We start from the raw sequence: 26,878 nt of genomic DNA, 5'->3' as shown, positions 1-26,878 counted from the left end.
TACCATTTGCAACAACATGGATGGACCTAGAGAACAATATGTTAAGTGAAATAAGTCAGAAAGAGAAAGACAAATACCATATGATCTCACTTATATGCGGAATCTAAAGAAAAGAATAAGTGAATGAACTAATCAGAGACAGTTTTGGAGACATAGAGGAAAAACTGAGGGTTGCTAGAGGGGCGGGGGGGTGGGGATAAGGGGAAGGTGAGAGGTTTTTGAAAAATAGTCGGTAACCACAAGATGGTCATGGGGGTTTGAAAATTAATTTGGGGAATGTACAGAGGGATAGTGGATTGGGGGAGGGGGGTTCACACAGTGTGAGGGATGTAAATGATAAACGTCTAAGTTTTGCTTTGTCTTGTGCACCTGAAACTAATTAAAAATAAATAAATTTATTTAAAAAATTTAAAAACAAGTAAGATGGAAATAATAAATCAAATACATCACTAATTACAGTAAAAAAAAAAAAAAATGGATAGACACTTAAAGTGACAGAGCCAAGACTACATTCGGAGGTCTCCTGCCTTCTAGTCTTATATTTAAAAAGTTTTTGAAGAAACAAGAAAAATGCTTTCAAAAATCAAACAGTACCTAAAAAGAAAACTGTGGGAAGGAGGGGAGAACTAGTTATTGTTCTATTAACCAGAAAATGATTGATTGCAGTAACATTTTTCTTTACCTGATGCCAATCCTGTCAGTGTTACTACTAGCCATCCTGACCACGCATCATACAAACTTTTGGTCATTTCCCATGCTGATTCTTTCTTTTTGCTGTTGATCTGAAATTAGAAATGTTTATGCTTCATTTTTCAAACTATAAATAGAAGCCACAATTCTAGAATCTAACAATTTTTCTCAGTTACTATACACCGGACAGTACTTTCTAAACTAAATAATGGGAAAGGTGAGTTTGGGGCAAAACCACTATCAGTTGCTATACCTGTAAACCAGAGGACAAACATTTACCCAGAGATCTGTATTATTAACAAAAATCTCAGAATTTGAAAGCAAGGGGTCCACAAACCATATAAAGTCTGACCTAGACTGGCCTAAATTGTATCAAATTTAGCTGGTATACATCTTTTATATTAACAGAAATAAGACATTATAGCTTGAAATGTCTATTGTTCCCCAGTTATTCTCTGGTCCGAGCAGTTAAATGGTTTATCTATTCTTTAAAAGGTAAGGTCAGTGAATAACAGCACCGTGCCCATAAATGCAGTATATAGAATAGTCATGTGAATAGAGGGACTATAAAATAAATTGACAAATAAATTTGTCGGCCTGTAAATATGCAGTCATAGAGAACTCCAATCCAAATGGTAGGGTCCAGAGGCTCTTTTCTAATTACTGTGCAAGTCAGAAATGTCCTCAACTGAATACAGTGGATGAGGGGGGATTAGCAGAACCTTAACAGAGTTGATTTCCAGATCTCACTCTCCTAAGACAGAAGCAGCCATTCCTCCCTCTCAGTAGGAATGCACTTCTAAACCTAAAACCCTAACCTTTCCTGTTTACTAGGATCGCTGCTTTTAAAAAGCCATATCCTAGGAACTACATTACTACCAGCACGTAAATAAAAGTTGAGGAAGAAAAAGAAGAAGAAAAAAAGTAATATTCTCAGCCTAGGATATCAATTGTCCCATAAGAGGGCTACAGTTGGAAGTCAGTGATCTGGTCTATTGCAAACATCTGGCCTATTTCAAGCCACAGGGTCCCATTAAAGAGACTCAGTAAGTTCCAAGTTGAATGAGGTAATTTTACTCTTTCCATATTATACGCAACCAATCACAGATATTAACCATTCTTTAGGATTGAAGGTAGGTCATTTCTTTCCAAAAACAATCACTAAACCTCATGTTGTCTTTTCTCAATAAAAATAACTGTAATGTTTAATAAAATATAATTAAAAACTGGAACTCATCTATATGTTCATCAATATGGCATTGGTCAAATAAACTGCAGTACATCTATGTAATAAAAAATTGCAGCCATTCAAAAGAAGAATAAGGTAGATACAGTGTGATGCAGGTGGGAAAAAGCAAGGTGGATAAAAATATGCACAGTATGCTCCTGTTTGTAAAAAAAAAAAAGATAAGTATATAAATATACCTGCTTATATTCTTAGAAATAAAGTGATAAACCATAAAATTTTTAATGCAAATCGCTACTTAGAAGAGGAAGAAAGCAATAGATTGGAAGGGACAGGGACTTGGAAACCAAATAATTAGTATGCATAACCCTAGTGGATAAACACTAAGGACAAAGAGTATTATAAAAAAAGAAAACAAACACTTTTCAGTAAGCATTCTATTTGGCGACAGTGTTGGTAATATTATTCTGAAATTGCTGTTTGGGTATTATGTCGTAAATCAAATGGTTATATATGTGACATTGAGATTTGGGGCATGGTTGGAATAAGATACAGATTTAAGACCTAGAGGTTAAATAAAAACCTTAAGTGTTGAATTTAAGTTGGAAGGTTGCTATAAACTTAAGAGGCTAGCCATGGCCAATGCAGAAGCCATTAGTATCTCTCGTGCCCAGACTGCCTACATGCCATTTTTCTCCAAAGGAACCAGAGCTCCTTGGAGGAATAGCCGACTCCCAGTTTGGTGCAGGAAACGTAACATGAGCTAAGTAAGGATCATCTTGTTTTTCCAGAATACATCGAAGTCTACTAAGGAAGTGTCTAAGGACACATGAACCAACCAAAATAAGCTGCCACTCGTCAAAATGGAATAACATGGACATCAGTCAGTATAAAAATCATGATGATGAAAACACATCGAATAAGTTTAAATCCATGAGTGCATGAATATATGAAACAAAAACCAAACAAGCAAACCAAAACCTCATCAGTGAACTCTGGGGATGTGAGAGAACCATATGATTTCAAATTTTCTCCCTTTTCTCTATAATCCGAACTTAAGGAAATTCGTAGAATTAATATGAGGTTCTCTTTATAAAAATATTCAAGCTATGACAATTAGATCACAACCATTTTGTAAAATACTGAAATAGTAGTATCTAAAATTATATAATAATGTTGATTTGCTTCAAAGGAATCTGGGGTAGGAGGGCTACAAGTATAATAAAAAATTAGGGGAAAAAGCATTAGGTAGGTACATGCACTGACATACTTTTTTTCTTTTTTAATTTAATATTTTAAGACCAGCAAGAACATCTATGTGTAGAATGTCCCAGCTTTAAAAAATTTTGTTATATATGAGCACAGATGACAGTATTGAAAATATTTGACTTATCTAGAAAGAGGTGATTGATATGATTAGCTAGGACACTTACTGACTACTTCATACATTATTTCATTATTTGAAATGTTTTCAAGGACTGTGGAATTTGTAAATTAGAGAAAAAAAGGAGTGTGCTGTGGTTTTAGTTTCAATTTTCTCTAAAATTTTATAAACATGGTGTCTATGGTATTTCACAATGCCTCACTTTAAACCACATTTAAACCCCAACCTGAATATGTTAATGACTCCGTAAATGTATACACTTCAAGTACAATTGTATCTACCTAACAATCAAACAAGATACAAGATTTACAACGTGTCCGGTTTAGGTGCATTGGATTCAAGTTGTGGTTATCATGGTGGGGACCCCAAACACCCTGAGACCTTCTCAAGCAAATCAAAACCTCATCAACTTTGGGGATGTGAAGGAACCATATGACTTCATATTTTCTCCCTTTTCTCTACAATCTGAACTTAAGGAAATCCATGTAACTGGATTTCAAGAGGTCGTCAAAGTCAAAACTATTTTCATAATAACACTAAACCATGACGTGCCTTTTTCACTGTGTTGACATTTTCACAGATAACACAAAAACAATAGCAAAACTGCTGTCTACTGGGCACAAATCAAGGCAGCGGCATTTAAATCTACTGGCAGTCATCACATTCTTCATGGCCACATAGCCCAGTAAAAAAATAAGTGCCAGTTTCACTTAAGAATGTCTTTGATGAAAAAAAAAAAAGAATGTCTTTGATGAAGCAGTAAAATTATTATGGCTCGACCATTGAGTCTTTTTAATATTATGCATGATGACGTGAGTGTATACAAAGCATTTATAATGCATAGTGAAGTATGAAGTTATGTATGAAGGAACAGCATATGTGGGATTTATTTGAGCTGCAAATAAACTAGACACTTACATGGAACACCATTTTTACTTGAAAGAAAGACAACAAACTATGGGTTTTCAGACTTGGGAATTTGACAGGTATTTTCTCAAAAAACAGACCAAGCCAGCCTGTTGTTTCAAGTAAAATAAATGTTTGTTTCCAATGATAGAATACGAGCTTTCAAGAAAAATTAGAATTTTGGAAAACTTGTATTCATCACTGTAAGGATGACAGATTCCCAACACTTAAAGACTTTTCTGAAGAGATGAATGTTGAAACTAACAAATGTGATTTTTTAAAAAAAGTATCATATAATGAAAAGTGTTAACACTTGAAAGAACTGTATAAATCAGCGAATCAGTATTTCCCAAGTGACTATTGTATGATGTTAAAAATCATCCAAAGTTCAAGGTGAACCAATGGATTTTAATGTAACAGGACACAAAAAGTGCACTGATATAGTTTCAGATTATTCATTGCAACTAACCTTTAAGAAACTACCACTTGTCACTTTGGTGCAGTATCAAAGAAGAATATCAGCAATGATCTAAGAGGTTATTAAAATACGCCTAGCTTTTCCAACTGTGAGGCTGGATTTTCTTCAATTTACTTCAATTAAAACAACATATCATAACAGACTGAACACAGAAGAAGATATTAGAACCCAGCAGTCTCTTATTAAACCATACAATAATGAGATTTATGAAAAAATAACACAATGTCACTCCCTCACCAAATATTTTTTATTTTGGAAAATAGTTATTTTTCATATAAATACGTTTTTATGTTAATATGAAATGGGTTTGTTGTTACTTTTAAATGAATTAATATTTTTTAAATTTCTCAGTTTTCATATATAATATGGTAAACATCAAATACTATAACTACATAAACTAAAGTTCCATAGTCATCCTCAAAAACTGTTTACAGTTTAAAAGGAATCAGAGACCAAAAAGTTTGAGAATCACTGGATTAGAATACTGATTTCATGAACTGGGTCTGATTTTCAGTTAAACTCTATTTATAATGTTTCCAGAAAAGCTAACTATTGACTGGTGAATCTCAGAGGCTGTGCTTTTCATAACAGATATAATCTGATTCCAATTTCAGACTTAAAATCCATGTGTACATTGAAAGATTATAACTAATTTGTACAAGTAGTTGTTTTAATTTATAAGTAAATTTCAGACCGCAAAGGTATAAAGGGGCTTTGGAATTTGGAATTTTATTGTCAAAGATACATTTTTTTTCTCTTTGTTAAATTTATTTTCGGATTACATTATACCAGTAAGTCACAATCAACAACAAAAAGATCCATAAGTTGTACTTTTTAGTAAAAGCCACTGTTTTTGATTAGTGATTCATTAAGACACTCAATATGTCCTACACAGGACTTATTTAGAAATATCTCAGAATTTAAAACCAAGTAAAACAAAACAGAAAAACCAAATAAAACTATCTCCCTGATAAGTTTCTTCTTTCTGAATAATAAGAATTATGCAAGAAGTTTCCTCTTTGCCATAGCTGCGGTGCTGACGAAGGCCGAAAATCATGCTGACTTCCAAATCCTGAAGGTGGCTTACTCTTCCCCCAAACGCGTGCCATTTTCTCTTGCCTTCCTATTTTATTTTATTATACACCTCTTTTTTTTTAAAAGCTATCTCAAATCCTTTCTGGAAACATATACTACTAAATGATCTAACTATGCACTATAATAAAATAATTACTGAAAACACTTACCCGTCTATGCCTTTCTCTGTCTTTACATTTCTCTCGCACCCAATCGATAGTATGGAAATCATCATATGTACCAACACCTGGAATTGGTTCATCCAAAAGATCCAGTAAGTGTGTAGAACTGTTAATGCTGCCTCCATTTGTCATTGTATAATGAGTTCCTACAAAGCAAAAGACACATGACTCATTAGTAATAGTATCACTTGAAATAATCATTACAGAGGAAATGAAGAAAATTATTCAAATGAAGAAAAATTATCCAAAATTTGGAAATAAGGCACAATGATTATGGCATGTCCTTTCAAACTCATACTAGAGCATCAAAAATAAGCCTGCTCACAGAGTCTAGTCCTAGACATCTAAGTAACTTTGGACAAGTAATCTTTGAATATTAAATATCTACATGACATACCCTGTACCTTATTATAAAGACATATTAGTAAAGAAGCATTTGAAATTTTTCTAAAGCCCTAAAATCTTAGAAAGGCTGATACACAATTTCAGATAGGTGATTTTAGCATTAGTGATTACACCTTACAACTTCAAATTATGTAATAGTAATATAGATACGTATTCCTAAAATAATCCAGCAGTGTGTCATTTTAATGGAAATGTAACTAGAATATAAAGAGTGGTGCTATACTAATGTTTATACAAACACTGTAAAAATAAAACACAAGAAGACTCTTGCAGTCTGATGGTTTAAAATGACTCATTCCCTTTTATTTACAGATAAAGAAACTATCATAAATGTTAAGTCAGTTCACAACGCTATCATCTGGCAAAGCCAGAATCTGCACTTTCCCCAATCACTATAAACACTGCCTAGATTAGAGCAAGAGATTATCATAAATCATTTGGGAGGTGAAAGGGAAGAGAGAGTTGCACGAAGGGCCACCATGTTGATACCAAGGACTAATTTTATTACTGTTAAGATATAAGCCAAATAAACTACATTGTAGGTTGCAAGCTCTGTTTCTTGATAATTTAAAGAGGCAGTAGGAAGTAGCATTAATATAGAAAGGGTTAAAATTTTAAATAATATAATAAATACTGAATATGGCACGAATAAACTTAATGTCTGTCTACTTCTACCAGATAAAACAGGGTCCTCTCTTTTTTTCCTATTCAATACATCTGAATGTTTGCCTTGGAAAAAAGGTGTAAAACTTCTAAAAGGAGAGTACTATATTGATTTCGGTGTTCTGGCAGAAGTACTCCAGGAATAAATAATTTATCATTCTTGGCTGAGGGTTCAAAGGCCCAACCCCTGCAGCGACCCATGTTCATTCACATAAAACATATGCTCTAAACCTTATACGTAAAAGCTTCAAGTACACTAGCTCTTTCTTCCTCCGTCTATCCTGAATTTATTCAGTAATTTCCACTTTGTAAAAGCTAACTGAAAGGCCACACATTTTCTTAAGAGAAAGCAACTGGAGAATAAATATCGTAAGATCATTTCTAATACCTTGACAAATTTGAGAATCTCTGACTCTGCTTTCCACATAATACTAGATTGGTGCAAAAGTAACTGCAGTTTAAAAGGTTGAAAATAATTGCAAAAGCTGCAATTACTTGTGCACTAACCTAACATAGAGTAAATGCTTGCATTCTTTAAAAGTGTTGAAGTCATGAAAGACAGAGATTGCTTGAGGGACTTTTCTAGATTAAAGGAGACGAAAGAGACATGACAACTAAATGTAACACGTGCTCCTAGATTATTAGATCCTGGACCAGGAAAACATTATAGAACACAGGGGGACAACTGGTAAATTTGAAAACGGTCTGTAGATCAGATAATAGCAATGATCAATATTAATTTTCTGATTTTGAAAATTGTACTGTGGCTATATATAAGCGACTGTCGTTTCATAAGGAAATACACACTGAAGTATTTAGGAGTAAAAGCTTATTCATTTATGTCTACATCTTACTTTTACATGCTTTAGGAAAAAAATAATGTGGCATATACATGTGTATATATTAGTACATACAGTGTTTCCCCGAAAATAAGACCTAGCCAGACCATCAGCTCTAATGCGTCTTTTGGAGCAAAAATTAATATAAGATCCAGTCTTATTTTAACATAAGACCAGGTATAATACAATATAACATAATATAATATAAAAGACTGGGTCTTATATAAGAGCAGGTCTTATATTAAGTAAAGCTAAACTTAGTATACTTACTATTTGGCATATACTCTGATATTTTACCTTTTTTTTTTTTAATGCTGGTCACAACCCAACTGATTTCATAACCAACATGTGACAACCTGGCATCTGACAAACACTCAAACTGGAGGATACAAACATTAATGAAATTATCTCCTTTCTCATAAATAAAAACCTTTATATTCCCACCCACTAGCCCTCAATATATAGTTGAACTGAGCTTTAAAAAAAGTGCTTAACCGTTACACCTTAAGCTGAGTTTATTAGTAAATTTCAAAGTCACACATCTTCAGCACTCCAAGTCTCTTCTCAAAGGGGAGTATCTAAATAATAGTCTTACATGAAAAAAAGTAGGTATATATTTATTTACTATTACTTATTACCTCTGGGGTCGATCTCAAAAGATGTGACAGCAGTGATTCTTGCCATAATGCAGATTACTGTCCTATCACACACATAAAACATATAATTTTTTTTTAATGATGGAAGAAGGCACAGAAATCCAAAACTCTATTCTCTGACTTCCCAGTTTCTTCTCTATATTAAGAGCAGGAAGTCTAATCCCCAATGTTATATTTTTTCTCTCCCTCTGTGACCTGATAAGAAATGGTCATCCTGGCGAGGCAGGGAAAAATTAATGTAAGTTGATAGTGGAAGCTCTAGAATGTTAGCAGACTCCCAAATGAAAGATTGAAAGGGTAAAGGCAAGCACAGTGCCTCGTTCTTAGTAGGTGGTCAATTAAATGTCTGCTGGAGAAATGAAGTACATGCTCTTTAAATTTGTTCCACCATCCACAGTTGTTTTTAACTGCCATCTATTTAAACTGCAAAGACTTGGAAATTAAAACCAAATCCCAAAGAAGTTGACCAAAAGCACAAAACTAGTCAGCAGCAATGTGAGCCCATTCCACAATTCACTGTTTTCGTCTCTATTGTATTGCCACCTAAAAAAGCAGATCCTTAGGTAGAGATGTGGATATTAAGACATCTTTATAACTGGAAACAAGCTCATGTTCATTTACTATCTCTGCATACAATATATATTACATAAATAAAAAAATGTTCATGAAATCTGTTCTCTTAAATAGCATGAGGAATAATTAACAGGTACTAAAGTAAACCCATTTTTCATCTAATTATGGTTGTAAAGGACTACAAAAAATTACAAATTAAACATGTTAACTAAAAAAATAAAAACAAAATTTTAAAATACAATTTAAGCCACCAGTCTCCTGTGGTTTTGTATATGCACAAAGAAGAGACTTCAATGCTGGAAAAATAGCCAAATATATAAACCTAATTTATGTGGCAGACCTGCTCACATTATGAAATCTTGCTACGCAAAGCATTTCTGACTAATGAGAAGCCATGAGATGATATTAAATGAATCATAGTAAAGTGTAGGTTATTTTTAGAAAACAGAGCTAGAGATAGTAATATGAACCAGATTTTATTGAAGATTTTAAATTCAGATACCGTAGGGAAATAAATTTAAAGACAGGCTTTGTTTTATACTATTGGTTTAGAATACAAAGAGTTTCTGATATCAAATGAAGAATCTTTATTTGGTCTTTTAATTTACAGACAATTAGATGAATTAATTTGCAAGAAGAGATTTAATTTTCTAGTTGGTTAAAAGATTAAAGGTAATAGAAGAACAGTAACAACCCGAATCCTAAAATCATTTTACAAAGAGCCTACAGAATGTCCCTATAGCAATAAGAATATCATCTAATGCCTGGAATTTCCAAATAATGTGCCAAAAATTTTAACTACTGTACCTTAGGAGGGAATAAAAATGAACAAATTCATCTATTATAATGGGAACGAAGAAAGCTTTACTTGAGTACATCTCTGAGCTAATGAATGTCAAGAAATGATTTCGGGTAGAAACATAAAAGAATAAGACCTCAAACTCTTATTTCAATAGGAAGGCCACACTTTTTGTGGTGTAAGACTGTTACTCATCTGGCATTCAAGTTTCCTTTTGGATCTGGCACTATTCTACCTTCTACGTTTCTATATTACTGACGCATTCATACAACAAAAGTAACCAGGAAACAACATGTGAGGCATTTACTCCTACCAGAGCATGTACTCATTCTATCTTCCCTCCTCCATCCCCCCCCCATTGGCCCCCAGGAACACGATATCAAATTCCCTTGTGTACTTCAAAACTTGGCCTACTTTGATGCCACTTGTCAAAAGGAGACTGATCTGTCCTCCTCTTAAAGTCCCAGAGAACATGTAGTCTATACCATTCACTAGAAATGTATTAACTTCCCTGGGGCTTTGTTTCTTTGTTTTTAAACTCGGGAAGCCTTCTTATATGCCCTCCAGACTCAAAATGCCAAGTTATGACAGAGATACATAGTAAGAAGCAGTCTGTCCCTAAGAATAGAGTATGAGCCCAATCATCTAGATCAAATCCTTACTTTTAACATTTCTTTACCTCCATTTCATTAACAGGAAAATGGGGATCACAACAGTACCTACTTCACAAGTCTAAGATGAAGATTAAAACGATTTGCCACTCATAAATGGACTGAGACACCTAAAGGACTTAAAACAGCACTTGGCAAAAAGTAAATTCTACACTAAGTATTAGCTATTATTAATATTATTATTACTACCACCATCTTTTTCCACAGCACCTAATAGTGCCATATATATATATATATATATATATATATATATATGCACAAAGCTCAATAAATTCATTGAATGAAACAATTCATATTCAAATAATTTTTAAAGGTCCCTCAGGGAATAATAAATGGAGGCTTAAAGCCCAAAAGATCACATCCATGATAGGGTCTGGTAGAAGAAAGACTTCAGACCCCAAGCTACATAAACTTCATAACAAATTAAGAAGAAAGTCAAAGTATAAAACTGACAACCCAACTAAAGCAAGATTTTTTTCACTGATAAGTATGTTAAAGATATTTTATGAAAGAACTTGATAGTTCCTGGATAGGAAATTTACCCCAAGAAATGGCTATTTCTAGAATGTCATCTTAATTTCTAATCTATCAACAATATATTAACTAATTATGTTTTTAATCTACCAACATTTCCAGTCTCAATATTATTCACGTAAGTAGGAAGCTACATCAGTTACCATCTCACCTAGAAAAGTAGTATTACATTTAATTTACTCCATAAAGGTAATCTCTAACTCTAGCACTCTGGGTTTCAGTAAACAGATTCATGTTTACTTTATTGATATCCTTTATAATTTCATATTTCAATTATAGGCCTCTTCACCTTTTATCGGCCTAAAGAGATACTTCTAGCCATTGCAATTTTGTTCTCACAGGGAAGCTGATACAGTTTTCTTGATTTATGTTAGCTGCTTATCTCCACATCTCTAGTTCCTTTGTGTTGATTCATGGCTACAATAGGTCACAAACGATGGAAAAGAATCTCTTATCCACAGATACTAGGAAACTACAGTACAGTCAAGTAAGCCTAATAACTGACTGATCAGTACTACAAAGACACAATTTACTTTCAAATGACATTGGCTTATATTAATTAATCTCATCAAGGGACAAGGAACCTATTTGGACTACTAAGAATAAGACTGATTTAGACCTTAAACAAGATTCCTAAAGGATTATTTATGAAAATATAGAAACAAAAAACTTGTATCTGAGTAATAACCTTATCAGTAACCATGCCTACTCTCACATAAGCACTGACTTATTTCTTACTATTTGCATATCTTATAAAGAGGAGTCCATAAGTAACTTCTTTCAAACACTGTCAAGCTTAACACTGAGAATTTAAATTTCCCAAGCCTAGGTCTTCTGGTTTATTATCGTCAACAAACAGATGTTGTAAATAGCTCAGGGAAAAAAAAAAAAGAATAAAACTGTTTGTCTTGTTTTACAGTTTAATTACTGATTAGCAAATACTGTGACATTTGAACAGTCACCATTGATCGCATTGCTTCCTGTTTAAAGAAATCGTTACTAGCAAAGGGATGATGGGAACACAGTAAAACGTAGAGTATAAAAACACATTAAGAACTAGGGGACAAAAAATACCAACTCTGGGTGGTAAGATTATGAGAAATTTTTATTTCCTTCTTCATGCTTTTAGGTATTTCCTCAAACATTCTAAAATTTTATATGTATTATACGTGTATAATATATATAATATATATAAAATTATGTATATAAATTTTATTAAGAGGGCAACTGTAAGAGAAGCACAATCCTGTATATGTAACATGATCTTCATGCAGTTTTCCTCAAAATCTGAAAAGCAGGCTTTTAGTAACAACAGAATATTACTGATATATAATGTAATTGTTCAGAGCCTAAAATACTGTCTAGTAGACACAATGCAACCAATAAATATTCGCTGACTATATTAGCTTTTTAATTGTAATGGAATTTAAAACTAAAAAAAAGTTATCAGAATACAAACTATACTTTAAATAAAACAGGCTAAATATGCTCAGGAAAATTATAACTTCCTTATTCACTTCATATAAAAGTTTGGGTAAACCATAAAAATGAGTTTGCAATGCCATGCAGTAATTCAAACTAATGTACCTCATAAATGAAGTCATCTAGCTAAGAGATTTTTCTTCAGGTTCAATTTTTTTTCTAGAACACTTACCAGCCTATTTTTGGAATAATGAGTTTAAGAAAAATGAAAAAACAAAACAAAACAAGAAAACAGTTTAATTAACATGTAATCAATTTTAAGGAGACCCTGACAGTATCTGCCAAAAGATTTATATGAATGCTGGATACTTTTCCAGTTTTTACAAACAATTGACTATTATATTTTCTGATGTGCAAAAATTACCCTAAATGTTTTTATCATATCAATTTTTACAAGATATCTGTGTAAGACAATGTAGCTAATCTTAATAAGTTGAAATGCATATTAAATGGAAAACATTAATATAAAAATGTGTTCATCTTTATTGCCATTTCAGAGCTCTAAAATGTAGGTAGAGCTTTTACTATAAATTTACTTTGTGGTGTGAAAGCTACATGGTAATTGGCAGCAGCTGAAATATAATGGTACGGCCACGCACTTGATTTCTCTGTGTAAATTAAAAGGTAAGTTTTCCGAACAAAAAACAGCATTACTTTTTAGATGCCAACAAACAAGACTTTAATTAGCTGTAAAGGCGGATTAATCCATTTTCGCAGTTAAATAGAAAGGGTATTTCACACAGAAGATGGAGTCGGAGTGCGATGTGATCTGAAGCAGTACTAATCTGCCAGGGAAAACAATCAGAGGTGACTACAGAACATTCAGAAGGTCGCATTTGCCCCTTACTAACAATCCAGGCAAACTAAACAACATACTGCAGTGTTTAAAGAACCTGTTTAAATTACAGAACCGCCCAGCCGCATGCAAAACATACCAAACAAGGATTCACAGCAAGGGGATGGCATTACCTCTTTTATGTAATTCCCTCAGGGGAATATAGTCTCCTCCCCCGTCATAAGGCAAATAGGGATCAGAAGCAGCATCCATGATTAGAATTTTTAAAAAGGAAAAGAAAAAGAAAAAGAAATGCCTGCTAGCTTAAAAAGACAGTGGCATTTCTCCCACCCCTGCTGCAGGAAGCAAGGGAGATGCCATATTTGAGGAGGGTTAGAACTGTAAGGAGTTCGACTCGCTGAAGCAACTGTGTTCTTCCACAGTGGATGATGTCATCAAAGGGAAATTATTGCAGCCCGGTTGCTAGTGGCTACAATCGAGCAAGGCAGGCTTAGAGGCGGAACAGCCTTCTTAATGAGGTCCTGCTACGTATGATGATGACTAAGCTCCAAGTGTAACAAACAAAACTGGTTTGAGAAGCTTAAAGCACCCACAGTATAGCGTCTACATTATCAGTGGCAACGACAGTGAGACAATGCAAACATTACTTCTTTTTTATTTTATGATAAATACACAGGGAACAAAGTGTTTATAGAGACATGAAAAGGAAATTCTGGATGTAGACAATGCCCCTTTTCATTTCTAATGTAGGAAAATGGGAGCAACACTCTAAGAAGGTCGTATGATTTTTATAAGATAAATGTACTAATTTTTATATAGTAATGTCATGTGAATCATAAAGAACTAGAACACATCAAAGGCTTCAAGAGACTTGGTTTCAAGTCTATTCTTAATTATCTAAAATGTATGTCAGACTTCTACAGTGGGTTCAAAAAATTCAGTAATTGAACAGTTGAGTAGTATTTTATCTCACTAATCCCCATCAGTAGCCTCTTGTTTCCTTCTTTCAAGTTACCAGCTAGTAAGACATTCTAGCTTTTGAGAAGAAAACTTATCAACATACTAAGTAACTTAGCAATTGTTTGTGAAACAATGAAAAAAGAGATTAACTAGGTAGGAGATTTTCCTATCTCTCCTATCTATCTTCCTACTCTTCCTACCTCACAAATATTTTGTGTTCTAAAAAAAAAAAAAAGGCTTTTAGTAAAACGTCTCAAAAGGTACTCCAATTGTCATTGTTAAAATTTTTATGAAATTCAGGAAAAAAGCAACTTTTTATTTCACACTGTCATTCAAAAAAAAAGCTGATGCTCATAATTTTTACAGCTACCCCTGAAGTTCTTCCTGTACACTAGGAGATTCTCCTTCTGAAATAGCAACAGTCTTGCAGTGCCACTAAATAAAAATGTGCTATCCATTAGAAGCAATTCCGTAAGACCCAGACGTTCTATAAAATTTGTTTTCCAAAGTATTGAATGAGCCAACATCTAAGACCTACTCCAATGTGAGGCATTTATTAGGAATTGGGGGTAATGAAAAATGAGAGAAATCAGATGGCAGTAAAAAGAAATGCTATTCAATTTATCCAGTATATTTTAGTTATTTTGGACTTTTTTTTAATTGGGTGTGGAATAAAATTTTTATATTTCGAAAAGTTTGAACCTCAGAAAGACAGGCCTTATAAAATCCCATGTGCGATTTGGGAAAAAAAGGTTTTAGGAAAGGAATATAGACTAGAATTACTGCCATAGGAATAGTCTAATTCTGATTCTGGCTATTAAAATTTATGAAAAGACTGAGGTTTTTTTTTTCTGTTTTCTGTATTTTTCAAATTTTCTTAGAAATAATTTTTTTAAACAAGGAAAGTTTGACCAAGAGCTAACTTTAACAAATTAAGTGTAAATTTGGTCCTTTGTGATCCTTTGGTATGTAAATTTTACTATTATAAGACTTTTTAAGAACATATGCTATATGGTATTCATAATTTCGCTTTTATGATACTATTTGTTAAGCCATATTTAGGCCAGGACGGCTTATCTTAGAAGCCATCTTGTCTTGATCCTGTCTTGCCTGCTTTATCTCCTAAGGGCCTGTCATCAGCACCTGGGCAGTCAGGACAGTGACCTGGGGCCAGGGTGTGGAGCTGGGGGGCTTGGTCAGGCCCTGAAACTTTCTGTCAAGGAAAAACCCCTGAAGCATTGAAGGGGAAAGAGACTCGTTTACCCTCGCCTATAAAACTCCATACTCCTCTTTGCTCGGGGTGGTTATGGTCGTTTCCTCGGCTCTGGCCTGACCTCCCACAGCGACTCATTCCTCCGGCCATGCCTAACACTATTTACACTCTTTCACGCCTTTGTATAAAATGCAAATCTATGTGAAAGTTTTCCTGGTATTTGCAGACACCCTCTTAACTTGTTTTTCCTGATTTATAACTTGGTCATAAAGGAAAAATGAAAAGGATAGCTAGCCAGCACTAACTGAGGGAGAAGAGTACCTTCCCTACGAAATATATTGAAAATGTTGCATAAGTACAAGTTTTGTATCATTAGTAAAAAGTTTTGAATTATTTTTAGTTAAAAATTTTGTATATATGTGCATGTATATACAATATATATAAGTTGTATATGTTTTTACAGTTTAGAATGAGACACACCAAACTCTCAACAATTGTTATCACTGAGAAAGGAATGAGGTAAAGTGGGGAGGACAATGATACACATTTAGTTTTTACTTTATATATTATAGTTCTACAATGTTTTTAATGTTTTAACGCACATATTACATATTTCATTTTTAAATAAATTATTACTTTTGTAATCATAAATCTGAAAACTTTTTAAATTTCTAAGATAAACAAATTTCTCATGCTTATGCCGTCTATGGCTGCCAGTTTCTCTTAAAAGAATTACTATTCTGGCTTTTCCAATTGCACGTGGAAGGTGGGGCAAAGAGGACTTTGACACAGATTAGGTATTACCCCATTAACAAACTGAACTGCGATCAGAGTGGGGCTGAAGTAAAAGGAGAACAGAAGACAAATTCAAGAAGTTTTAGGCACAGCTGATGGCGGGGAAGAGGGCTGCTCAGGACGGAACCTCTGAAGAACAAAAACACTACAGTGGCAGCACAAAAAAAGGATTTAAGATTCAGAAGGGAAAGATATTTCTGCTTTCAAATGCACCCTAAGAGATTCTAACCTCAACTCCATATGGGATTCTGGATAAATCACAACCTCTCTGAGGCATATTGCAGGAAGGCACAACAGATGACTATAGATGACTACAGTATTATAACTATATAACTATACATATATATAACTATAATATATATTATGACTGTAGTATTATAGTGTTCAAACTTTGAGCCCTTGCTAACACATACGATCCAAGAAATTTACATTAGAAGTACTTAAAAAATGTTTTTTGCTTTTAGCTGTAACTGTAACCACACATCCCCCAAGCCTTCGAGACCTAACTCTTGGCCATCCCAGAAACCAAATAGGTTTTAACATTCCTCCAGGCCAGTGTACTTGTTGATGTGCTTTCCAGCCCATCCAGGGCCCAGCTCCGGGGACAACTGATGCCACCTAAATGACTGGTTGAATGGCCACAGGTTCTGTAGAGCTAACAGATATATTAACTAAAATCTGTTTTCCTCATTTAGGGGCTTTGGGGATACAGAGGATACCAGAGCAAGGTTACCAGTCCCAACCAAAGAAGCCAATGCGGTCTTCCAGGCGGATCTCGGGACCCCTTCCTCTCATCTGAGATCAGACAGGGCGAGAGTTCCGCGAATCCCCCAATAGGTAGGGACAGCTCTATACTCTTGCCCAGCAGGAAGCAGATACAGAATAGACCTCCTGTCCCTCAACTTCCCATAGAGATTTTATGGGGCTCATGTCTCTCAAGGGGAAAACAAGGCAGGCAGTTAGAGACAGGCATCGGGTCTCTGCATTCCTGCACAACCCACAGTATCTAACCACCCAAAAGACCTCCCATCTTTGTCCAAAACTTCCCCTTTTCATTGTAATTATCAACCCCTCTGAGGAACAAATGGGTACAAGATACCCAACTAGATCAAACCAGCCATCATGCACAGTCTAAAAAGATGAAGTCATAGCTTCTTGTCAACCACAGATGTCCATCAAGTGGCCCCACGCCTGCAAAGGAACAGCCCATTATAGAGAAAAAGGGATAAAAACTCCAAGTCCTCCCCGGTCAGAGCCTTTTGAGCCTCTCCTGCTCAGCCCGCTCCACACTCTTTGGAGTGTACTTTTCTCCTCCTAATGCCACCTTCGGCCCTTGAGCCATTCTCTGCTGCTCGGGTCCTCTTCTATTTCTTTGAAGTGTACTATTTCTTCTAATAAACGACTCTTTCACCACTTTATTTCTGTATCTCGTTCAATTCTTTGCTCGAGACACCGAGAACCTGGACACCGCGCAGAAAAGGCCTCACTGTCTGGTAACCAAACTAGAATAAGGTTTTAGTCAAACAAAGATAACACCTTGGCCTCAGTTATGTTTTGGCTTCAGATTCATGAAAGCAGAATGGCCCCAGGGACCGCATCCCCTGAAACGAGACAGAAGGATGGCATGACTGCCATGAACAATGCTCCCTGCCTTTGCCCTGACCAGGCAGTAGGGCCCCCAGCCCCAGCTCCCTTAGTCACCACGGTTAATGATTTTTCCCTGATATAACCTGGTGATCGAAGCCACTAGGGAGCCAGGTTTTTGAGAGCACTGGCTCACCTGTATCTCCGGACTTAATGCCAACTCCTTAAATAAACCTTTCCTTTCTTTGCTGCAGACTCCTGTTTGAGTCTTTTTTAGCTTGGGCGCATGCAGGCAAGCGGACCTGTCCAGTCTACCATAACGTAACTACCAATTTACAGGAAATACAGAAAACAAAGACACATGTTAAATGACCGCTCAGGAACACAACCAGGAAAACCCAAACTCAGAAGCCAATGACCTGATGATTTATTCAACAAATAAATAGTAAGGGGGAAAAAAGGGAAGGTGGGGCTATAGAATTAAAACCAAAACAAAAAAGATTTAAGAGATATATCAATTTCAATGTACAATTTTTTTATGAAACAATTGGGTAAATGTGAAATAAACAAGATATTTGATTTTAAGAAATTATTCGTACTTTAGATGTGATAATGGCTTTAAAAGAATTCTTATCTTTCAGAGATCCAAAATGAGATCTATATATATAGTCCAAGAAAAACCAGAGGTGGATAGCAGTTAAAACAGTACAAACAGATTTTATTCAGGACTATTGCAATAGGGAAAAGAGAACTCAGTCTAGAACTGGGCTCAATTCCCAATACAACAAGGAAGTGGGAATTTATATAAGGAGGGGATTGGGGGGTGTTGTTCAATGAAAAATTACTAAGAGGTAAGGGGAGATTCTCGCTAAACAGCCCTAACAGGATTCTTGCTAAAGATACAAGGTGATGAGACATCACCTGCAGGATGGTAGAGGATGAGGAGGGGGAGGGGAGTTCAAGATAAACCAATTTGACAAGATTCTTGCCAAAATTGAGCAACATAAAAACAAACAAGTCCAAAGTTGAGACACCTACGGTTGGGAAGAGAATTCAGAGGAGCCCGGTTAAAGTCTCATTAAGTAGAGACTATCAGTATATCTATAATTAAAATGATACAGTATTTTAGATTTATTTCAAAATAATTGGGAGAAGGAAGTAGAGATGAAACAAAATTGACCATGAGTTGACAATTATTTCAGCTAAGTGATGACAGCAAAAAGGTACATAACTCTCTTCTCTACACTTTTGCATATGTTTCAAATTTTCTATAATAAGAATATTCTTTTTAAAGAAATGCTTATAAATAAAATCATTTGTACAAGATAAACATTAACAAAAATTACATCCTCCTTTACTCCTTAAACTAAATATACTACTAAAAGTGTAAGATCAACTGTAACTTACCCATTAAGTACAGCTACTTTAGATTTACATTTGGATACACTATAAGACATTAAACTTTACCTGGAGTTGTCAGTTCTCTTCCCTAAACAAAAGCATCAAAGCAAAAAAAGGGAAGAGAAATAGCAAAGCGTTCAAGGAGGGCAATCAATTCATGCTACAGTCATTGCCGCACAAGGTTAAAAAGGACCTGGGAATGCTCAGAAATGACAAACCATAAAATCAATTTAAAAAACAGAACGGTTTTGCAATATTCATACTTCACAACTGTAAGAAGTTTTAGCTCTCAGCACAGCTCTCTGGTTACCCAAGTAATACATCATTGGATTAAAATGAAAAAGTTTCTTTTATAAACATCACACAATGATCTCTTTTTAAAGATCAGAACCAAAAATCGCCAATACTTTTAATGCCTAAGCAATTCCTTGTGAAGGAATTTGTCAAATATATTCATGCATGAACAAAAGCTGGTACAAGCCGGCAGTTTGTTATCATGCAGTTTTTGAGGAGTCTCTTTGTACTAGGAAAGTTTGATGTATATGATTTTTGTAATTTGGGTATATTATGCTGTGGTATCATCATCTCCTGAAATTGTGTTAATGTTGGTTATTTTATTTTGGGAACATTGATATTTACCAGAAAATATTGGTACTTGATACTTGAAAAATCTTGGTATCTACTTGTCACTAATCATTTATAAAATGTTCTATATTGACACACTGGTAATAAATATGATATGAAAAGCTTTATAAAAAAACAACTAAGCTCACTTATTTTTAATAACCTTTTCGATGATATCCATCTAGTATTTTATAGGCTTTCCATTGGTATTTTAGGCTAATTTTATCAAGACACCACTTTATAATACCAAGTTCTTTTTCCTAGTTCTTCAGTAACATTGAATTACAATACTGCATAAACTTAGTATCTGTTAGATTTCCCCAAATGCATTACCTTATCTTATACAAATGCACAAATTTGGGAAGAACTCTACCCTACAAATATTAAGTAGGTTAAGCAGGTTGCTCAGACTGAAGTGATCTGAAGATTCAGAGACAGAAAATATTTACAAAGTAGTTGGCAACAAAATGTGCAGGGTGTCAAATTTATTAAAAATGTGACACTGCTTAGAGTAAGTATCAGATAAACAACAATATTATTTATTTCTAAAAATAATTCAGAGTAGACCTTTTGAAAGTTTTTAGTTCTCCCCAACAGACAGCCATTAAATGGTAGTGATAGTGTTTTATTTAACTTAATTTTAAGAATTTCGAAAAATCCCTTTACTGAAGATTCACAATGTAACCACTTCATGCTTTTGTAAAAGTTGAAGAGTTTATGTTTCCAAATTCAACTTTAGAGCCAAATGCCTCACTCATTAGAATAATGCCACCAATGTTATCAGTAGATGCCAGATAAAACAGTAACACTAAAATCAACTTGTCATCTACTAAAGACAACATACATAATCTATGAAATACTGTAGCAAAGTCAGATTATTCCAACTCAGCATACATTTCTTGGATTTCTGAGTTATACCACAACCTCACACTATCAGTAATTTTTTTTTGTTTATAAATCCACCTACAAGTTTACAAAAAAACTGTTCTTAGATCATTTCTACCTGCAGTTGACATCAAAGAACTTCACTATTCTTATTCACAGAAAGCAAACAACTCCAATTGTTTTAACTGCATTTAGACTGTTTATCCTTAGCAACAATTCTACCATCAATTTTCCAAGCATTGCATTCACTACACATTAACAGATATTACTAAAGACCTTCCTCCCGTAATATTTTTCTAGGAATTTAGAATACATTCATTTATTCAAATATGATACAACCATAAAAATCATTCAAAGAAGGTCCAAGATGGTGGCGTGGGAAGACTCTGAGCTCACCTCCTGCCACTGAACACATTGAATCTACACCTACAGACTGAAAAATTTGCCCCAGAGAAGAACTGAGGCCTGCCTGACTGTACAGCCTCTGCACAACAAAATGAAAAGAGAGACCACACAGAAACCTGTAGGAGAAAGGAAGACAGTCTCAGGGGAACTCCACGCCAGCCTGCACAGGCCTGCAGTTAGGGCGGGATCACTGAAAGGCCTTTCAGACTTGCCTGCCCTGGGGCACAGTGAGAAAAAACAACACAAAAAAAGTTTTTCAAAGGCCATTGAGACTACAGGGAAAGGAAATCCACACTAACCCTAGCGGAGGGAAGTGTGGGAACTCTCTCTGGTGTCGGAGATACCACAGAGTGCCCTCCCCACCACCCTGACCGCAGGGGCAGGAGCAAGACCCAGGAGCTCTAGCCAGTTGGCTGAGGTCACCCTCGTGCCCCTCAGTCCCCATACCCACGCCAGACTCCCCGGTGGCCTGTGCCCTCTCTGGCAACAGCTCCAGGCCCCAAAGCAGCTTGTCCCTGGGGCTCCCTTCAGCCGGCTCCAGCTGCAACTCCAGATTCTAGCACGTCCACCAAGATGACCCAGATGCAGCTTTCCCCTGGGACTCACCACAGCTTAAACTCACTCTAGCTGCCACTCCCACCCTGGTGCAACTTGTCCCTGGGACTCCGCACGGCCTAAGCCCATTCCAGCTACAATTCCAACCAGCCTGCCAAGGTGGTCTCCGGCAAGGCTGGCCCCTAGAACTCCCCACGGCTCACTGCTGCTCCAACTACACCTTCAGCCCGGCTCAGCTTGTCCCCAGAACTTCCGCAGCCTAAGCCGTCTCCACCTACAGCTCCAGCCAGCCTGCCAAGGCAGCCCTAGCACGGCCTGCCCTGAGTGTTCTCTCAGTCTCTGTCTGCTTCAGCTATAGTTCAGCGCAGTTTGCTCCTGGGACACCCCATGGCCCAAGCCTGCTCCCACTACAGCTCCAGCCAGCCTGCCAAGGCCATCCTGGGTAGGCTTCCCCCAGGGACTCCCCAGACCTGTGTCCACCTGAACTCCAGCACCAACTGGCCTGCCAAGGTGGCCCCAGTGCAGCTTGCCCTGGCTCTGCCTGTAGCTCATGCCAACTCTACCTCCAGCTCTATCTGGCCTGCCCAAGACACCTAGCACACGTAGTCTACCAGGGGGAAGCTCCTATATGTATATTGCTGTTTTGCCTAATTCATGGAAACAAACACAAAGAGACAGCCAAAATGAGGAGACAAATACGTTCCAAATTAAAGGACAGCACAAAACCCCAGAAAAAGAATTAAATGAAATGAAGACAAGCAATCTGGCGGATAAAGAGATCAAAACAATAGTTATAAAGATGCTCAACAAACTCAGGAGAAATATACGAGATGAACTTAGTGAGAATGTCATTAAGAACAACATCAACAAGTTTACGTCTATGTTTTCACCACTGTGAGCATGAAAGCTTCCCAAAAGTTAAATACTTCTTATGGGACTGTAGATTGGTGGCAACATAAAAAAAAAAAATGTGGCTTGATTTTGTGCAATGAAACGTGTGAACATGAGCAAGATCTGTATAAATCTGTTAGGTGCTGAAGTGCCCCACCAAAATTCCTATGATAAAAGCCTTAACCCCAAGTACCTCAGAATGTGAGTGTATTTGGAAATGGGGCCTTTAAAAAGGTTAAACGACGTCACAGTGTGGGCCGAGTCCAATAGAACTAACACCCTTATAAGAAGACATTAGGACACAGGTAGACACAGACCATGTGAGGACACAGGGAGAAGACAGCCATCTCCAGGCTGAAGCCTCAGAAGAAATCAACCCTGCCAAAACCTTGATATTGGACTTTCAGTCTCCAGAACTGTAAGAAAATAAACCTCTGTTGTTTAAGCCACCCAGTCAATAGGTGGTACTTTGTTATCGCAGACCTAGAAAACGAATACATCAGTGAATCAATTTCCAAATGACTAATGCATATTATAAAATCATGCATGGAGAAGAGATCCACTCAAAGCACAAGACAGGCCGTTGGATTTTAATTTCACACAAGATGAAATGTTCATTAATATGGTTTCATTGCAATTAATCTTTAAGAAATTATGTGTCAAGTTTTGATGCAGTATCAAGGAAGAATACCCACAATGATACGTGAAAGGCCATTTAAATTATTCTTCTGTTTTAAACTATATATTTGTATAAGGCCAAATTTTCTTAGATATAAAAATATATACTGTTATACAGTTGACTCTTGAACAACACGGAGGGTTAGGGGTAGGGGCACCAACAACTCCCCACCCCAGCAGTTGAAAATCGGTGTATAACTTCTAACTTCCCCAAAATTTAACTACTAATAGCCTACTGTTAACCAGAAGCCTTATGGATAACAGTCAATTAACACATATTTTGTATTTCGTATGTATTATATATTGTATTCTCACAATAAAGCTAAAGAAAATATTAAGAAAATCATAAGGAAAAGAAAATATGTCCATATTTTTATGCATTCATGACATACCTAACCTTTTCTTTTTCTTTTTTTTTTTATATTTATAGGCTACACAGTTTATCTGTGAGTTTTTTCAAATCTCCAAAAAATTTTCCAATATGTTTATTGAAAAAAAATCTATGTATAGTCAAAGGAACCACACAGTTCAAACTCATGTTGTTCAAGAGTCAACCGTGTATATATAAACATATATTTCTTATGTTACCACCAAACAACACATCACAATAGATTGACTGGAGAAGGAGCAGAGACTCTAGCTGTTTTAAATTAAGCCAGATGTTAGAGATATTTACAAAAATGTAGAACAATGCCATTCTTCCTATTAAATTTATTTTGTTTTGGATAATACAGTTATTCATTAAAAAGTTATTAATGACACAATGTACGAGTTATTGTTATCTTTAAATAAATTAAGAACTGAAAATTTTGTTTTAATTTTTAATATAGCAAATATGAACAGCTATAACCTACATTAAAAAAAAAAAGCTTGTTAGAGCGTTAATAATCTTACAAGAATAGAAAGGGATCTTATGAACAAAAGGTCTGAGAATCACTTCCTTAAAAGATATACCTAAATATTACTCAAAGCCAGGTATCTTATGGACATGAGGGAGAATGCTTTGGTTTTTTTTTACTGTTTTAAATGTCTGTGGTAGCCACTCCCTTTTAAAATTCATCATAGGTGAAATTATCATGACTTTGTCACATGGAATATAAATTTTAGACCTTCTGTTAATCATTTATGTCTTTAGCAGTTACAAAATTATTCTCAAAAAGTCTTTGGACTGTGTCCATAGGTTCAGCCACCACTTTTCAGTAAGAAGCCTTACTGGTCAGTCTTAGTTTTTGTTAGGCTCTTCATTTTCTTAAGGAAAACCAGCTGAATGTACATAAATAGTTCTGTTACAGTTCCAAAATATAACCCTAAAATCACTATAATCTAATACATGTTAAACCTTCAGCAAAAAAAACCAACATAATATACATTGGTGACTTTGGAAACTCTCTACATAGTCCATCTACTCTAAAATATATCTATGGATCCTGCCAGGACATCAGAAATAATCAATGCCTATACCATATAATAAGGGTGTCCTTGTCAAATTAGGTCTTGTGATTCAATTAGGCAATACTGATGGATGTTATAATAAAAGCCCTGTGAAAATCACTGCTGTTTACTTCAAGCATGGTCTTGAAAAATGGTTTAGTACATTAGATAGTACCCATTTTATAGTGTCACTCGGAAACTCAATATAAGTAATAGGGTGTTCACTGACAAACTGGTTGGGTTTATCTCTTAAAAACACTGTGACTCATTTAACTAAACAGGCTCTATCATGTCACTTGCTGCTACAAAGCTTCGAGCCAAATCTGTAGTCTCCCCTTAGAAAGTATATTGCTAGTATTTTTTTATTGGCCTCACTCATCTCTACATTCTATGTCACTTTAAGGTGTTTTCTCTTTGCTTCACCCTTCTCAAATAATTGAATTTTGTGTGTCTTTACAAGCTCCTTTATATTCTTTAAGTGAAGCAGAACATGAGCATATTTCTCACTGTAAATATATCTGTATGTTTTTACCTAACAACATCTAAAATCCCGGTTAATACCCAGTATGAACCCACTTACAAGAGACAGCTGAGTTTCACAATGACGCCACACTTCTGTGTCTGCAAAACTAAGGACCCTGGACTGTGAGGTTTGGCCTCATCCTAAGACGCACTCTGAGTGCCTGTAGTGGTGCGGTCGTGGCTGCCTCGATGTCCTGAATTGATTCAAAACTTTTTTCCTTTCATGGTCATTTTGACTTTGGGGAAGAGCCAGAAGTTAGTTGCATGGTGCTGGATTCAGTGAGTAAGGTGGATGAGGACACATCATAATGTTTTTATTTGACAGAAGTTGCCGTATAGCAGAAGCGATGTGTGACACGGAGCATTGTCATGATGGACGATGAAGTAAAAGACACTCACGAAAGAGGACTTCCAGAACTGCTTCACAAAGTGGCAAGAATGATGTTCGAAGCGAGGGGGAGTATTTTGAGGGGGATTAATGGCAATGTGTCTTTTACTGTAATAATTTTTTTTTTATTTAAACATTCACCGTATCTTTTGATCACAGTCGTATATCCTTTTCTAATACTACTGGAAACGTTCCTGACATCTCACTTGAATACTAAAAGAAAATTGCTAAGTTGAAGGGGCAGAGTGTAATATATCCAAGGGGGAAGGAACGTAGAAGAAAACAGAAACAGCTACTATACAAATAGTCCTTACCATGAGCCAATTACTGTGGTAAGGATTCTATCTACATTATTTATGTGTTAAGGTCTCTCCATGCACTTAATTCTCAAAGCAACAATTTAAAGAGTATTACTACTCTTCTTTAAATAGGAGAAAACTAAGGCATAGAGAAGCTAAGTGACTTGCAGAGATTACAGAGCTAGTAATTGGCAGGGCCAGGCTGTAAATTGGGGTCTACAACTTGAAAGCTACTGAACACAACAGTCTTTCATTCAACACATGCCAGAAACACTATCAGTACTTTCCAGTGATTAATTCCTTTTTTTTTAAATTTTTTTATACTAAAACGATATTCAGTTATGAAAGAATATCTAATACCCGGCTGCCTGTCCTACTGTCCACCTCCACAGAAGACACAGAAATGAGCTCTCCTGTCTGACATCTGTCCTAGCCCATGAGGGTAGATCTAATCTGAGGTCCCCACTTCTTCTAGGACATTCCTCTGCCAGCTCATGTTAACAGGACAACATAGGCTTTGCTGAAAGTAACGATATCACTATCTTACAAAAGGACGTTCATTGTCTCACAACATAATATCTTTTCCTACTGCTGGGCCTTCATGCACTATCTCCCTTTCTAGAACACGCTCAGCAATTCTAACAGGATATCAAATTAATATACTTTTTTTCAAGATGTAACGTTTAGAATATGCACCACCCTATTTAACTGTTAACATAGTTATTGCCAACTGCTGTTTCACATCTTATACCTTCAAGTAGACTAACTTTGAGGAGACAATCTATACGGAAAACACCAATGGTTGCTTTACCCTAGAGTTATCCCAACTTCTCCTTTGCTAATAGAACCTTAATTTTGTTTGGTGTGGTAATGTGCCTACTTCCAGGGAATGAATCGTGATGGTTATAATCAGTCAGTAATCCCATTGC

At 35.7% G+C, this 26,878-nt stretch overlaps 1 protein-coding gene across 6 annotated transcripts in view; it reads right to left on the bottom strand.

The window, feature by feature from the left end:
* CLCN3 (Cl-/H+ antiporter 3) overlaps nucleotides 1-26,878 on the bottom strand; it is a 75,495-nt gene that overhangs the window by 32,861 nt on the left and 15,756 nt on the right. For 4 of the 6 annotated variants that reach the window (XM_074338311.2, XM_074338312.2, XM_074338309.2 and 1 more), the window contains exons 3-4: nucleotides 5,889-6,046; nucleotides 683-782 (exon numbers count right to left, since the gene is read on the bottom strand). In XM_074338311.2, the coding sequence (XP_074194412.1) occupies nucleotides 683-782; nucleotides 5,889-6,046 (258 nt within the window). Of the gene's footprint in view, nucleotides 1-682; nucleotides 783-5,888; nucleotides 6,047-13,491; nucleotides 13,877-26,878 lie in introns of those variants that run through there. The other 2 variants (XM_074338313.2, XM_074338310.2) reach the window with 2 other exon arrangements.

This window comes from Rhinolophus sinicus, chromosome 15, assembly GCF_057876585.1.
Source record: "Rhinolophus sinicus isolate RSI-liver-muscle chromosome 15, RSI-T2T, whole genome shotgun sequence".
Lineage (NCBI taxonomy): Eukaryota > Metazoa > Chordata > Mammalia > Chiroptera > Rhinolophidae > Rhinolophus > Rhinolophus sinicus.
Note: the sequence above shows the minus strand (reverse complement) of the source record. Positions and strands in the feature narration are given on the sequence as shown.